The following is an 11,824-nucleotide window of genomic DNA, read 5'->3' as shown; positions in this document are numbered from 1 at the left end:
ACCCCCGGCTCGGCCACCTGCCAGCTCCGGCTGCAGCCAGGCCTTCCCTTCCCGCTGCCTGGCAGGGCGGGCCTGGCCCGGCGCCAGCATCAGCACGTGGAGCCACAGCGCCAATCCTCTGACAGAGAGCCTGGTGTTATCTAACTTTGCAAAGGGAAGTTCTCCTCCAGGCTGGGAGCCAGAGCCAGGCCTGCCAGGTGAGAACAGTGAGCTGGCTGCCCGCCCACAGTGAGCGTGCACTGCACACTCAGGCCCACTCGGCAGAGAAGCTTCAGAGGCCAGGCCCTGCGGGACCCGCAACCCCGGCCACAGGCAGCTGGGCACAGAGGATGTACTGTGTTGGTGAGCACAGGCCCACAAGTGGGCGTCATGCACTTACCTGCGAGCTTGTGAGTCTCGAGGGGGTGTTGGTGTGTTTTGATGCTGGTCTATAGGCTGTGTACATGCACACGTGCCCTGGAAGGCACACGGTGTGCGTGTGGCATGGGTAATTGGGGCACGCTATCTGCAGAACCTGAAGCCTGCTTTTCTAAGGGGAGGGACAAACCTGCAGCCTGAGATCCCTTTGGCCTTCACGGACGGAGGGGAGGGGGAGATGAGGCAGGTGCCCAGCGGGCAGGTACTGGCAGGCAGGCAGAGTAGGTGCCACTGAAGGGGAGCGGCCCCGCAGATTGGCTGAGACTCTTTCTGGGACACCGTCCTGCTTCTCAGCCTCTGCCCCAGCCTGGGGGCCTGGGCAGCAATTGGCTGTTTGCAACAGTCCCCTCCCTGGCCCTCTCACTGGCCTCTGTGGTCCCTGGGCCACTTACTTGAACGTGAGGTTGAAGCCATGATTCTGTTTGGCAGTCTCTACAAAGACCGACGCCAGCCTTGCCCGAGCGGGGGAGGTGGCGGGGCGGGGGATCATCGGGCTCCTCCCCTCCACATGTAGCATCGTGAACAAGCTGTACTGCTCTTTGGAGTCTCAGCTCCAAAACCACCAAATGTGGCGACCTTCACGGCTCCTTTCAGCTCTGGTTCTGTCTCTGGTTCTGTTCTGTCTCTGTTTGGGTGCAATAAGCCTTTGGTTCCCTGCACTTGTAGCTGATTTCTATGTCATCCTTCCCCACTTTCCAAAATCCCATTTTGCTCAAACAGCAGATACGTCAGGATGCCTTCAAGCCTCTCCTTTTCCCAACAGTTCCCAGCTTATTCTCCAGTTACCCTCTTTTCCACCCCAACATGTGTGTGTATGCATGGTACTCAGTTGTGTTCAACTCTCGTGACTCCATGGACTGTAGTCTGCCAGGCTCCTCTGTCCATGGGATTTCCCAGGCAAGAATACTGAATTGGGTTGCCATTTCCTCCTCCAGGGGATCTTCCTGATCCAGAGATCGAACCCACTTCTCCTGTGCTGGCGGATTCTTTACCGTGGGAAGCCCCTTCCACCCTAATCAGTTCAGTTCAGTTCAGTTCAGTTGCTCAGTCGTCCGACTCTTTGCGACCCCATGAATCGCAGCACGCCAGGCCTCCCTGTCTATCACCAACTCCCGGAGTTCACTCAGACTCACGTCCATCGAGTCAGTGATGCCATCCAGCCATCTCATCCTCTGTCGTCCCCTTCTCCTCCTGACCCCAATCCCTCCCAGCATCAGAGTCTTTTCCAATGAGTCAACTCTTCCATGAGGTGGCCAAAGTACTGGAGTTTCAGCTTTAGCATCATTCCTTCCAAAGAAATCCCGGGGCTGATCTCTTTTGGAATGGACTGGTTGGATCTCCTTGCAGTCCAAGGGACTCTCAAGAGTCTTCTCCAACACCACAGTTCAAAAGCATCAATTCTTCGGCGCTCAGCCTTCTTCACAGTCCAACTCTCACATCCATACATGACCACAGGAAAAACCATAGCCTTGACTAGACGGACCTTTGTTGGCAAAGTAATGTCTCTGCTTTTGAATAAGCTATCTAGGTTGGTCATAACTTTCCTTCCAAGGAGTAAGCGTCTTTTAATTTCATGGCTGCAGTCACCATCTGCAGTGATTTTGGAGCCCCCAAAAATCAAGTCTGACACTGTTTCCACTGTTTCTCCATCTATTTCCCATGAAGTGATCCACCCTAATAGCCCTCCCCAAACCATTTGTTCTTTCCCCAAATTAAAAATTAATTTCCATTATTGAATACAAAAAACAGTATGTGGCTCAAAGCTCAAAGCTTTTGATAAAGGTGCATTTCAGGAATCTCATTCCCTCCCTGTTCCCCTTCCTCATAACAGACTCAGTTTATTTATCCTCCCAGTTCCCTTTGCCTCTGTGACCCTGGAGGGTCCAACTCTGGAGGGCGGAGAGTGTGGAGGACCTGGTGTGCAGGTTGCCTCAGTTTGACCTGTGACTCGCAGGCTGGGGCTGGGGCTGGGTTTAAGTCGGTGCATTAGCCATCTCTTGGCCCACGAACACTTTCATGTGCCCGACTGGCTTTACCCCAGTGGTGAGTGGGCAGGTGCACACAGAGTGTGATTTGGGAGGCAGCAGGAAGTCCCTACGTGTCTCAAATGTGCCTGCCTGCCGCGTGATATTTCATTCTCGGAAGTTCGCTCCTGTCAGACCCCTTCCAATGCACAAATGTACGAAGCCTCTAAGGCTGTGAATGATTGCTCACTGCATACCTGGCACCAGCCTAGACCTTGTAAGGAGTTCAAAGCTAAATAACAGACCGGGCCAGGCAAGGCCCTGCCATTAGGGAATTTTCATGCCATGGAAAGTCAGTCTACGTGGCACCCCCACTCACAGTCAGCATGTCCAGCTGGCAGCATCACCCATGGCTCACACAGGGGCCACATCAGCAGGACGCTGGGTCAGGCGGCTGGGGTGGGGGGGCAGAGGCAGGGGAGGGGCGGCACACGGAAACCTGGACACGTCCAGAGGGCCCACATGGCAGGCATGCTGGGATCGTCCGCACGCACTGGGTCTCCTGGCTCAGAGGTCTGGTGGCTGTGCCGGTGGGGGCTGTATGTGCATGCAGTTTGGGCAGAGTCCCCTAGGTGCCCAGGCAGCCTCTCACAAGCAGCTTCCCCGAAGGCAGGAAGGAGGAGCTGGGGAACCATAGTGATGGCGGTACGCAAGGCGGCCCCTAATCACAGGACCAAAGGCCAGAAATGGGCCTACGTTCCATATCTGGGTTAGTTAGCTCAAGCCAGCTCAGGCACCTTGATGGATGAAGCCACTGACCATAAATATCTAGGTTACATTGGGCATTTCTAGGTTACATGTCACAGGTGGAGATGCACGTGTGAAATGCAACCAAGAAAAGGGAAGATGCAGAGTAATAAGTACACATTGATTACGACGATACAATCTTTTTAAGGCTCAAATCCAGGCTCACCTCCCCCCAGGAAGCCCTCCCCAGCTCCCCAGCGTGGATGTGGTACCTTCCGTGGCACCTGGTGTCTCCCACCACTGTCTGTCACATCATCCTACACTCTTCCCTACAGGCCCATCTCCACCTCACAGACTGGATTCCCAGAAGGCCACGTTTTGTCTATCATCTTGTATCTGTAAGATCTGAGATGGGACAAGTGTTCAGCTAATGCCTACCAACCTGAGCTAAGAGAAAACTGGATGAGAATTTAGGGGAATTTTTGAGAATTTAGTCCACTCGGTTCACTGAAGTACTGCTTATCTTATTCTTTGACTTTCTAAGTTTAAAGGAGGTTCTGATGCATGTTAACGATCTCTTCGGCCTGAGGACAGGTCTGCATTTTCTCCTGAGAGCTGGACCCTGACATACCCTGCTGGTTTTTCACAGTGCAGCCAGGGGTGCTGGGAACCCCAGAACACCAGTGCTGAAGGGACCCTGCTGATCACCCAGTTGCCACTGATTCTCCATCTTTTTTGTCTCTTTTCTGAGGGTCTTTGGAACCCTTCACGGAACCTCTGTGAGCTGAGATGTGGACTCCAAATGTTCAGGTTGCTATAGAGACAGACTTGCTATATCCACAGTGCCTGGCATGCAGAAGGTGCTCCATCAAGTCAGCTGCTCCTGTTATTCATCTGGTCATTTATCAAGCATCTGAGCCCCTACTGAGTACCCAGCCCAGATGATTCCCTGTCCTCAGAGGATTCACAGACCTTCGACCTCTGTCCCTGGAGCCACTGCACCCTGTAGTTTGAAATTGTCTGGCGAGAGCTTACTCTCAATGATAGCTGCTCCCGTCAGGACCCCTTCTGTCACCTGTAGCCACACACAATCCAGGAGATTTGCAAAAGGGCCTCCGGCAGATACAGGAGTCCCCAACTGAGAATCCTTGATCCAGTTTGCTGTCTCTTAAAGATGAGGAAGCTGGTCCCATGTGACTCAGACCTCCCTCAGGCACCAAGGAGTCCAGGCTGCATATAGGCTCACGTTCCAAAGCTCGTCAGAGCCCCTTACCTTTCTGGAATAAGCCACCCCCAGAAAGGGCACAGAGATAGCACAGGGTAAAAGCAGGAAAGTGTGGGTACTGCTGAGTCCCCACACAGAGGCCACGAGCAGACAGGCTGCAGAAGAGCCAGCAAAGGGTGGCCCATGGGGCCACTTAAACCGAGAGTAGTTTGTCCCCGCCAGCGAGGCTCTGTGTGAGCCAGGGTCAGCCAGGCTGCCTTGTTTGCGCAAGGACACAGACCTTCTGCCCCTCACCCCTCGGAATTTCTGCCTTGGGGAATGCCCTGTGCCAGCCAGCCAGCCAGCTCGTCCCACAAGGGCCCCCTGGCACAAGTGCTAGGAAGGGAGGAGCAGGAGTGACACCTCGGGGACACAGGTCAAAGTGCACGTGTTTATTTTCTAGAACAAAGGCTAAAAGAAGCAAGTTTCTTTCATTTTATTTTAAGAAGGACAAAAATTGTTATTAAAACATCTACATTATTATCAAGATACTAGACCTTATGAATATTTAATATTAAAGTGTGGTATTCTTAAATTTTTAATACACAGACATTTTTAAAGGACCATTAAGTTGATTACTGCCCACCTGAGAAACGCAGCCTCCCTCCCGGCCCCATCCCTAAGGGACCCTCACATCAGGGGTGCCTGTCCCCGCTTTGCCGTATCTGCCGTGATGTCTAGTCCCTGCCTGCCGGCGGCGGGGGGACACAGGCCCACTCCAACTCTCTGAGCCTCTCGGTCGGGTTCACAACTGAAATAAACACACTCATCATTCAGAGTACACGCCTGTCTCCCACCCCCACCTCCTGCTCCCTGCCTGCCTCTGGCTCACTTCCAACCCCATGGGGGAATCCAGCTCCGGCCAGGCCAGGGTGCCTCCAACATCCCAGGGGCCTCTGCATGGATAACAGGCTGGAGAAGAAGAAAAATCTGGATTCTAACCCTATTCCTTCAGGTGGGAGACAGACACCAAGCCCTTTTCTTTCCCTGAGCACACGTGCTCCCTCCCCACTCAGCGGGGGTGGTCTGGAAGCTCTGAGGCAGAGCGGAGCCCAGGCAGGGACCACTTCTGCCCCTGCTGCCCAAATTACCTGCTCTCCCCACCCTGCTTCAGTCCCTCAATCCTTGTGAAAGGCTTGCTGACCCCGAAAAATCCTTGTTATGCCAGGATGGCTGCATTTTCTGGCCAAATGCTTTATCTTTAGCCCTCATTCTTTATCATTAGAAGTGATTCCTTGGATACCACACACATATATAATATTATATAGAGCGATATATTTAATACCTGTGTATATATGCATCACGGGGGCGACATATATACACACTAAAAACAAGGCTGGTGACGACAGACTGCAACGGCACAGATCAGGGAAAACAAGTGTCATCAACATTCACGGCCACGGCCCCCACCTCGGGTCTCTCCTCCCCCTCCAGCCACGCCACCAGCACCCAGACCCCTCAGTGCTGGCCTGCCGGGGGGAGGGGCGGGGAGAGGAAAGATGCATGCCACAATTATCAGGAAGAGGTCGGGCAGCGGCAGCGAGAACAGGGTTCTCTGTGGCCCAGGGTGCCCGTCATCATATCATCGCACACTCGAAATTCTTGTTTGAGGGGAAATAAAGGGTATTCCATTCTCTCTGTCTCACCCCCCACCCCTCACCACTGACTCCAGCCTTGGTCCTCAGCTCCTTCCGGGGGACCCCACCTCTTGTGCCAATGGTGTGGGGCGTTCTGGAATGTCTAGGGAACCGGGGGAGGCTGGGTCTGCCCACAGCGGGTGGGATGGAGAGGAGGGGGTGCACGCAGACACATGAGACAGGAGGGATGGGAGAGGGCTTGGTTGGGTGGGGGGGGGCGGGTGGGAGTTGGGGGTCAGCTGGGATCCCAGGCAGCTGGTAGGGCCGGGATCAGGGAGGGGCTGGGATGGATGGTCCTAATTGTATGTCTGGGTTGAGGGGAGAAGGTGGAAGGACTCTGCTGAGTCCCAAGAAAGAGGGGCTGTGTCCGATCCTGGAGCAGCCCATGGTGCCCACGATCAAGTCTCCCTTCTCCCCACGTCCCATGACTGCCCACCCTCCCAGTCCCCTCCCCCCAGGACCTTGTGCAGAACCTGAGCCCACAAGCGCCCTGCCAGGTAACCTCCTCTCTGGAGCAGGCCATAGGGAAGTGACCTTCACTGCTACACTCCTTCCGACCATCCTCAGAGGGAACTGTCCCTCTACAGGGTGTGGCCATGACCCACCCCTGGGTGGGGCTGCCTGGGATCCCAGCTGCTGATACAGAGACTGTCACATCCCTGCCGAGAGCCTGGAGGCTCCGGCTGGTAACTGGCCCTGAGTCTTGTGACCACATGTGCGTCCCAGCTGAGCCATGCCGTGTGCTGGGGATGCTGGGCAGATCACTCCCCTCTCCTAGGCCTCAGTTTTTCTATCTGCAAAATGGGGGTTTGGGGTGTGTTATCTCTGAAGGCTCCGATGATCTACTATCTACATTCGGTGGCCCACAGACAAGAAGGGCTGGGCAGATGGCCTCAGCAGAGAGCCAGGCTCCCCAGTCAGGCTGCAGAGACCATGAAGTCCAGCAGCTCCCATTCTTCCAACCAGAGGGGAAACTGAGGCCCCAGAGGGTTAAGTGACCTGTGCAGTGTCTCCAGTCCTGTCCTGGGGCTGTGTTTTAAAGCTAGTTGGGGGCCTCCTGCCCTTGTTGTGTCCTGATCTGCCCCCAGGGGCGGGGAGGGTGGGGTGGGAGTGGGGCAGGGAGAAGGACCCTCCTGCTGCAGATTCAAGTGGGGGACCCCAGGCTCCCCAGCCCTGAGCATTGGGCCCCCTTGAGGAGCAGACAGAAGTTAAAGCTGTAGGCTGAAGCTGGAGGGGTCAGCCAGACCCCTCCCTCCACAACCAGGAGAGCTGGGGTCGGGGAGGGGAGGCACTGCCCAGGGCTTCGGTAGGAAAAGAACCCTGGGACCAAGGGGTAAGGGGGCAGGCTGCAGCTCGTGTACCTGGGTATGCACGGGGGCGGTGGTGGGGTGGGGGCAGAGAGGATGGATGGGGCCCCGGGGTGGGGGGCTGCCCAATGCCCCCTGCCCCCAGCCCTGGCTGGCCCCAGTCCTCCCAACAGCGCTCTGTTTCCACCCCCGGCCCCTGATCCTAGGACTTCACTTGTGGCCGAGAGCTGGCCTAGTCCCCGGTGCCGGCGGCAGTGGCAGGGGCCTCCAGGGCGGCACCAGGGGCGTTCCCATCCTCCTGTAGCAGGAAGTTGTATTTGCCGAAGTCGTCGTCCCGCGGGCACAGGAGCATGTCCTTGCGGGCCTTGGCCAGCTTCTGCTTCAGAACCTCACGCCGGTCCAGCCACTCGTTGAGCTCCTCCTGCCCGTGAGCGCAGCGGCACTTGTCGCCGTCCGGGCAGGCTTTGCCCTTCTGGAGCCTGCGGGCAGCAGGAGGCTCACTGCCCAAGCCCTGTGCCCTGGCCTCCACAGGCTGCCCGGCCTGGGGCTGGAAATCCCCATTCCCCGCAACGACAAGCCTCTCCCCAGCAGCATCAGCCCCAGGACAGCAGGCCTGGCCCAGCCTTCCCCGAGGATCTCACACATGGAGGAGCAGTCCCCGCCTCCAATGCCCCCATGGTCCTCATGCCAGGAGTGACTGTTTCTGGACACGCCACCCCCGCCTGCCACCTCCCAGCCAAGCAGAACCAGAGCCAGCCACCCCACAGCCCTCCAGGCCCTGCCACTCCGGCCCCCCAGCCCGGCCCTCCCCAGGGGGCACCTGTCACAGAGCCGGAACTCGCCCATGGGGAAGCGGTAGGCCCAGCCGCTGGCATCGCTGTCAGACGTGAACACCTTCTCCTTATGCTTCTCAGACTGGATGTGCTGCTGCCATTGCTTCTTGCTGTTGCTATTCTTGCCACAGAGCCAGCAGTGGTACCCCATCTGGGGACACGGCCACCGTGGGTGCCCACTCCCCACCCCTCTGCCAAGATCGCTTCCCCCGGGAGACTGAGGCCCTCCCCTCGACCCTGCCAGGTCAAGCTGGGACCAGCCTGCGGGTGGGCGTTACCATGATGTCGGCGTAGTCCGTGGGCATCTGGATCTGCTTCTCCCCTTCCCGTGAACCGACAGGCGTCCCTTCCCCTGGCTTCCCAGGGTTGTGTTTCTTCAGCCACATATCATAGGTCTGCTGCATGTCCAGGACTGGTGGGCAAGAGGGGATGGAGGGCCTGGTGAGCACGGATCCTCCTTCCACTCTGTCCCACGACCCCTGCGGGACCCCAGCTGCGGGGCTGCCTGGTCCACTGGAGACCCAGAGAGGGCACGGCCCAGGGCAGGGCCCTGGCAGAAAAGTGAGGTTCAGCGGGTGCCCTGGGGCCTGCCAAGTGGGGCTGTCAGGGTCAGTTCTGCCCCACCCTGCCCACTCACTCTTGTTCTCCTTCATGAACGTCCACATGTCCCTCTCCTCCGGGCTGTGTGCGAAGGAGCAGTTCCCCACGTACTGGCACTTGCGGCCGTTCTGTGCGTGGATGCAGAGCTGCAGTGGGGGCGTAGGGAGAGTCTGCTGAGTCCTGCTGGACAGTGTCATGGCCCCAGCGAGCGGGCAAGCCCTCCTGGGCCCCATATCTGAAGCCCTGATGCCACCCTGCACCCCGCCCTGGCACTCACATCGTATTGCTGTGGGAAGTTGCGAATGGACGGCAGCGGCCGCACCGACACCCACTTCCTCTTGGCCTTGGACATCACCAGGAGGACCCGCCGCTCCTTGGTCCAGCTGCAGGATGCAGAGGGCTGTGTGACCTCCTCAGGGAGCCTGGCTTTCTCACCCGTGGCGCTTGCCCCCCCCACTGCCCATGCCCCTGCCTGGCGCCTGGCTCACCAGTGCCGCGCCTTGGCGCTGCAGTACTTGAGGTCCTTGTCGGGCTCCACCACCTGCCCATTCCTCCAGCACTGGCCACACACAAACTTCATCTGTAGGTCAAAGGTGCTAGGCCCGTGGGTCCGTGGGGCACCCTGCTGGCGAGAGGGGCTGGTGAAGCCACAGGACCAGGCTGAGGCCCTGGGGTCTGACACACAAGCTGCCTGGAGCCTTGGAGTCAGTAGTTCCATTCCCAGTTACTGGTGGGAAGTGAAAGAGCAGAGTGAAAAAGCTAGCTTAAAGCATTCAAAAAACTAAGATCATGGCATCCAGTCCCATCACTTCATGGCAAATAGATGGGGACAATGGAAACAGTGACAGATTTATTTTTTTGGGCTCCAAAATCACTGCAGATGGTGACTGCAGCCATGAAATTAAAAGACCCTTGCTCCTTGAAAGAAAAGCTGTGACCAACCTCGATGGCATATTAAAAAGCAGGGACATTACTGTGCCGACAAAGGTCCATCTATTCAAAGCTATGGTTTTTCCAGTAGTCATGTATGGTGTGAGAGTTGGACTGTAAGGAAAGCTGAGCGCCGAAGAATTGATGCTTTTGAACTGTGTTGGACAAGACTCTTGAGAGTCCCTTGGACTGCAAGGAGATCAAACCAATCAATCCTAAAGGAAAACAGTCCTGAATATTCGTTGGAAGAACTGATGCTGAACTGAAGCTCCAATACTTTGGTCACCTGATGTGAAGAGCTGACTCATTGGAGAAGACCCTGATGCTGGGAAAGATTGAGGGCAGGAGGAAAAGGGGACGACAGAGGATGAGATGGCTGGATGGCATCACTGACACAATGGACGTGAGTTTGAGCAAACTCCGGGAGTTGGTGATGGACCGGGAGGCCTGGCGTGCTGCAGTCCATGGGGTCGCCGAGAGTAAAACATGACTGACTGGACTGAACCGACCCCCTAACTCCGGGCCCCACGGCCTCTCAGCATGGGGGCCAGGCCTGGGACAGGGCTCTGGTCTCCTGAAGGAGAGTACTTGTCACCTTATCTGGCTAGTCCCCACGGGCCTGCTCTGTGGAGCTGCTGGAGTATCCCTGGGCATGGCTTGTGACCTCTCAGCTCCCTGCTTTTGCACATGCCTGGAATGCCCCTTTCTATCAGGCTTGTTCTGGAAACTTCTGAAATTCAGCTTAAGTACCACCTCCTTCAGGAAGCCTTCCCTGAAGTCCTCCTAGGTAGCAGCTGGCCATCCTGTGGGCTGCCATAGTACCTAAACCACCTCACGCTGACTGCCTCATCTAGTTATGAGGGCCAGGCCTGGTGGAGAGCAGGTCCTAGAGGGTGGGGCTGGAGGAGCCTGCCAGCCTATCAGTGGGACAGACTTCTGAGCAGCCCTGGACTCTCTTTTTTTTTAATATTTATTTTTATTTGTTTGCGTCAGGTCTCAGTTGCGGCATGCAGATCATCAATCTTTGTTATGGCCTGCAAGATCTTTTAGTTACAGCGTATGGGATCAAGTTCCCCAAGCAGGGATTGAACCCGGGACCCCCTGAATTGGGAGCGTGGAGTCTTAGCCACCGGAGCACTGGGGAAGTCCCAGCCTCTCTGAAGCCCCACCGTGTTCCTTCCCATTCTCTGTCTCAGCCTTTCCTTTGCAGGCAGAGGGCCTGCTCTTCCGCACTCCTGCCTGGGGCAGGGTCGGGGGCTGGGCGAGAGATGGAAGGGGTGCCCACCAGCCTTGTCTCCTACCGCTTGCAACCCCTCGCCCAGCTGTGCTGGCCACCCTGCTGGCCCTCCTGTCAGCTAGACCTCCCCAAGCTCCCTGGGGCCTCAGATGTGGGGTCACCCCTCCAGGCAGCCCTCACCTCTTCCTCTCCTGCCACGGGAGGATCCTCTGTCCCTGGCACTGCCTAGACCAGGGCCTCCCTTGAGCAGGAGGGGGCTCTCACTTTGTTGGATTTTTTTTTTTTGGCCGTGTCACCCAGCATTTGGGAGCCTAGTTCTCTGACCAGGGATTGAACCCGTGTCTCCTATGTCAGAAGCACACAGTCTTAAATGCTAGGTTGCCAGGAAAGTCCCTCCTGGGTGTTGAATGACCCTCTTGCTGGGAGACATGCAGCCTGGCTCAGCCCCAGGTTAACACACATCCCAACAGCAAGGTAAAATCCCGCCTTTGTAACCTGGCTAAAGCTACCTGGCAGGCCCCTATCCCCACCCTCTAGGCCCTGCTCTCCATCGGGCCTGGCCCTCATAACTAGATGAATCAGTCAATAAGAGGTGGTTCAGATCCCGCAGCCTGGCTAAAGCTGGCAGGAAGTTTATGTGTCACCAGTGATTTTGAGACGTCCCATTGATTCCTCACAGAAGTGTGAGAGGGCCCATTTCACAAGTGAGGTAAGTGGAGTCCAAGGAGTCCCATGGCTTAGCCACTGCTCTAAGGAACAGCCACGCTGGCCCACAGTTTCCTTTTCAGAACTGCAGACTCAGCATCTTCTTGCAGCAGACCTGGGGGTAGGGGTCATTCCCACTGGACTGAGTGGAAGCAGAGGCTCAGAGCGGTCACTAACCCTGCC

The 11,824-nt window shown here is 56.7% G+C and overlaps 1 protein-coding gene and 1 long non-coding RNA gene across 11 annotated transcripts in view; one reads left to right on the top strand and one right to left on the bottom strand.

Annotated features, from left to right (window-relative positions):
• Nucleotides 1-145: 145 nt before the first annotated feature.
• Nucleotides 146-2,163, top strand: LOC147373147 (uncharacterized). Its single transcript, XR_015164565.1, has 2 exons — nucleotides 146-342; nucleotides 1,353-2,163. It is a non-coding gene; the product is annotated as an uncharacterized LOC147373147 (long non-coding RNA).
• A 2,650-nt stretch (nucleotides 2,164-4,813) lies between these two features.
• The window catches only part of ZC3H7B (zinc finger CCCH-type containing 7B), a 56,654-nt gene continuing 49,643 nt past the window's right edge, over nucleotides 4,814-11,824 (bottom strand). For 4 of the 10 annotated variants that reach the window (XM_086403024.1, XM_086403027.1, XM_086403025.1 and 1 more), the window contains 6 exons: nucleotides 9,258-9,394; nucleotides 9,047-9,152; nucleotides 8,807-8,915; nucleotides 8,448-8,581; nucleotides 8,157-8,320; nucleotides 4,814-7,815 (listed from right to left, as the gene is read on the bottom strand). In XM_086403024.1, the coding sequence (XP_086259150.1) occupies nucleotides 7,569-7,815; nucleotides 8,157-8,320; nucleotides 8,448-8,581; nucleotides 8,807-8,915; nucleotides 9,047-9,152; nucleotides 9,258-9,394 (897 nt within the window). In that variant the 3' untranslated portion in view covers nucleotides 4,814-7,568. Of the gene's footprint in view, nucleotides 7,816-8,156; nucleotides 8,321-8,447; nucleotides 8,582-8,806; nucleotides 8,916-9,046; nucleotides 9,153-9,257; nucleotides 9,395-11,824 lie in introns of those variants that run through there. The other 6 variants (XM_086403026.1, XM_086403028.1, XR_015164561.1 and 3 more) reach the window with 4 other exon arrangements.

This window comes from Bos grunniens, chromosome 5 (assembly GCF_055505025.1).
Source record: "Bos grunniens cultivar Pamir isolate PY7600 chromosome 5, Bosgru_T2T1.0, whole genome shotgun sequence".
NCBI classification, from domain to species: Eukaryota; Metazoa; Chordata; class Mammalia; order Artiodactyla; family Bovidae; genus Bos; species Bos grunniens.
Note: the sequence above shows the minus strand (reverse complement) of the source record. Positions and strands in the feature narration are given on the sequence as shown.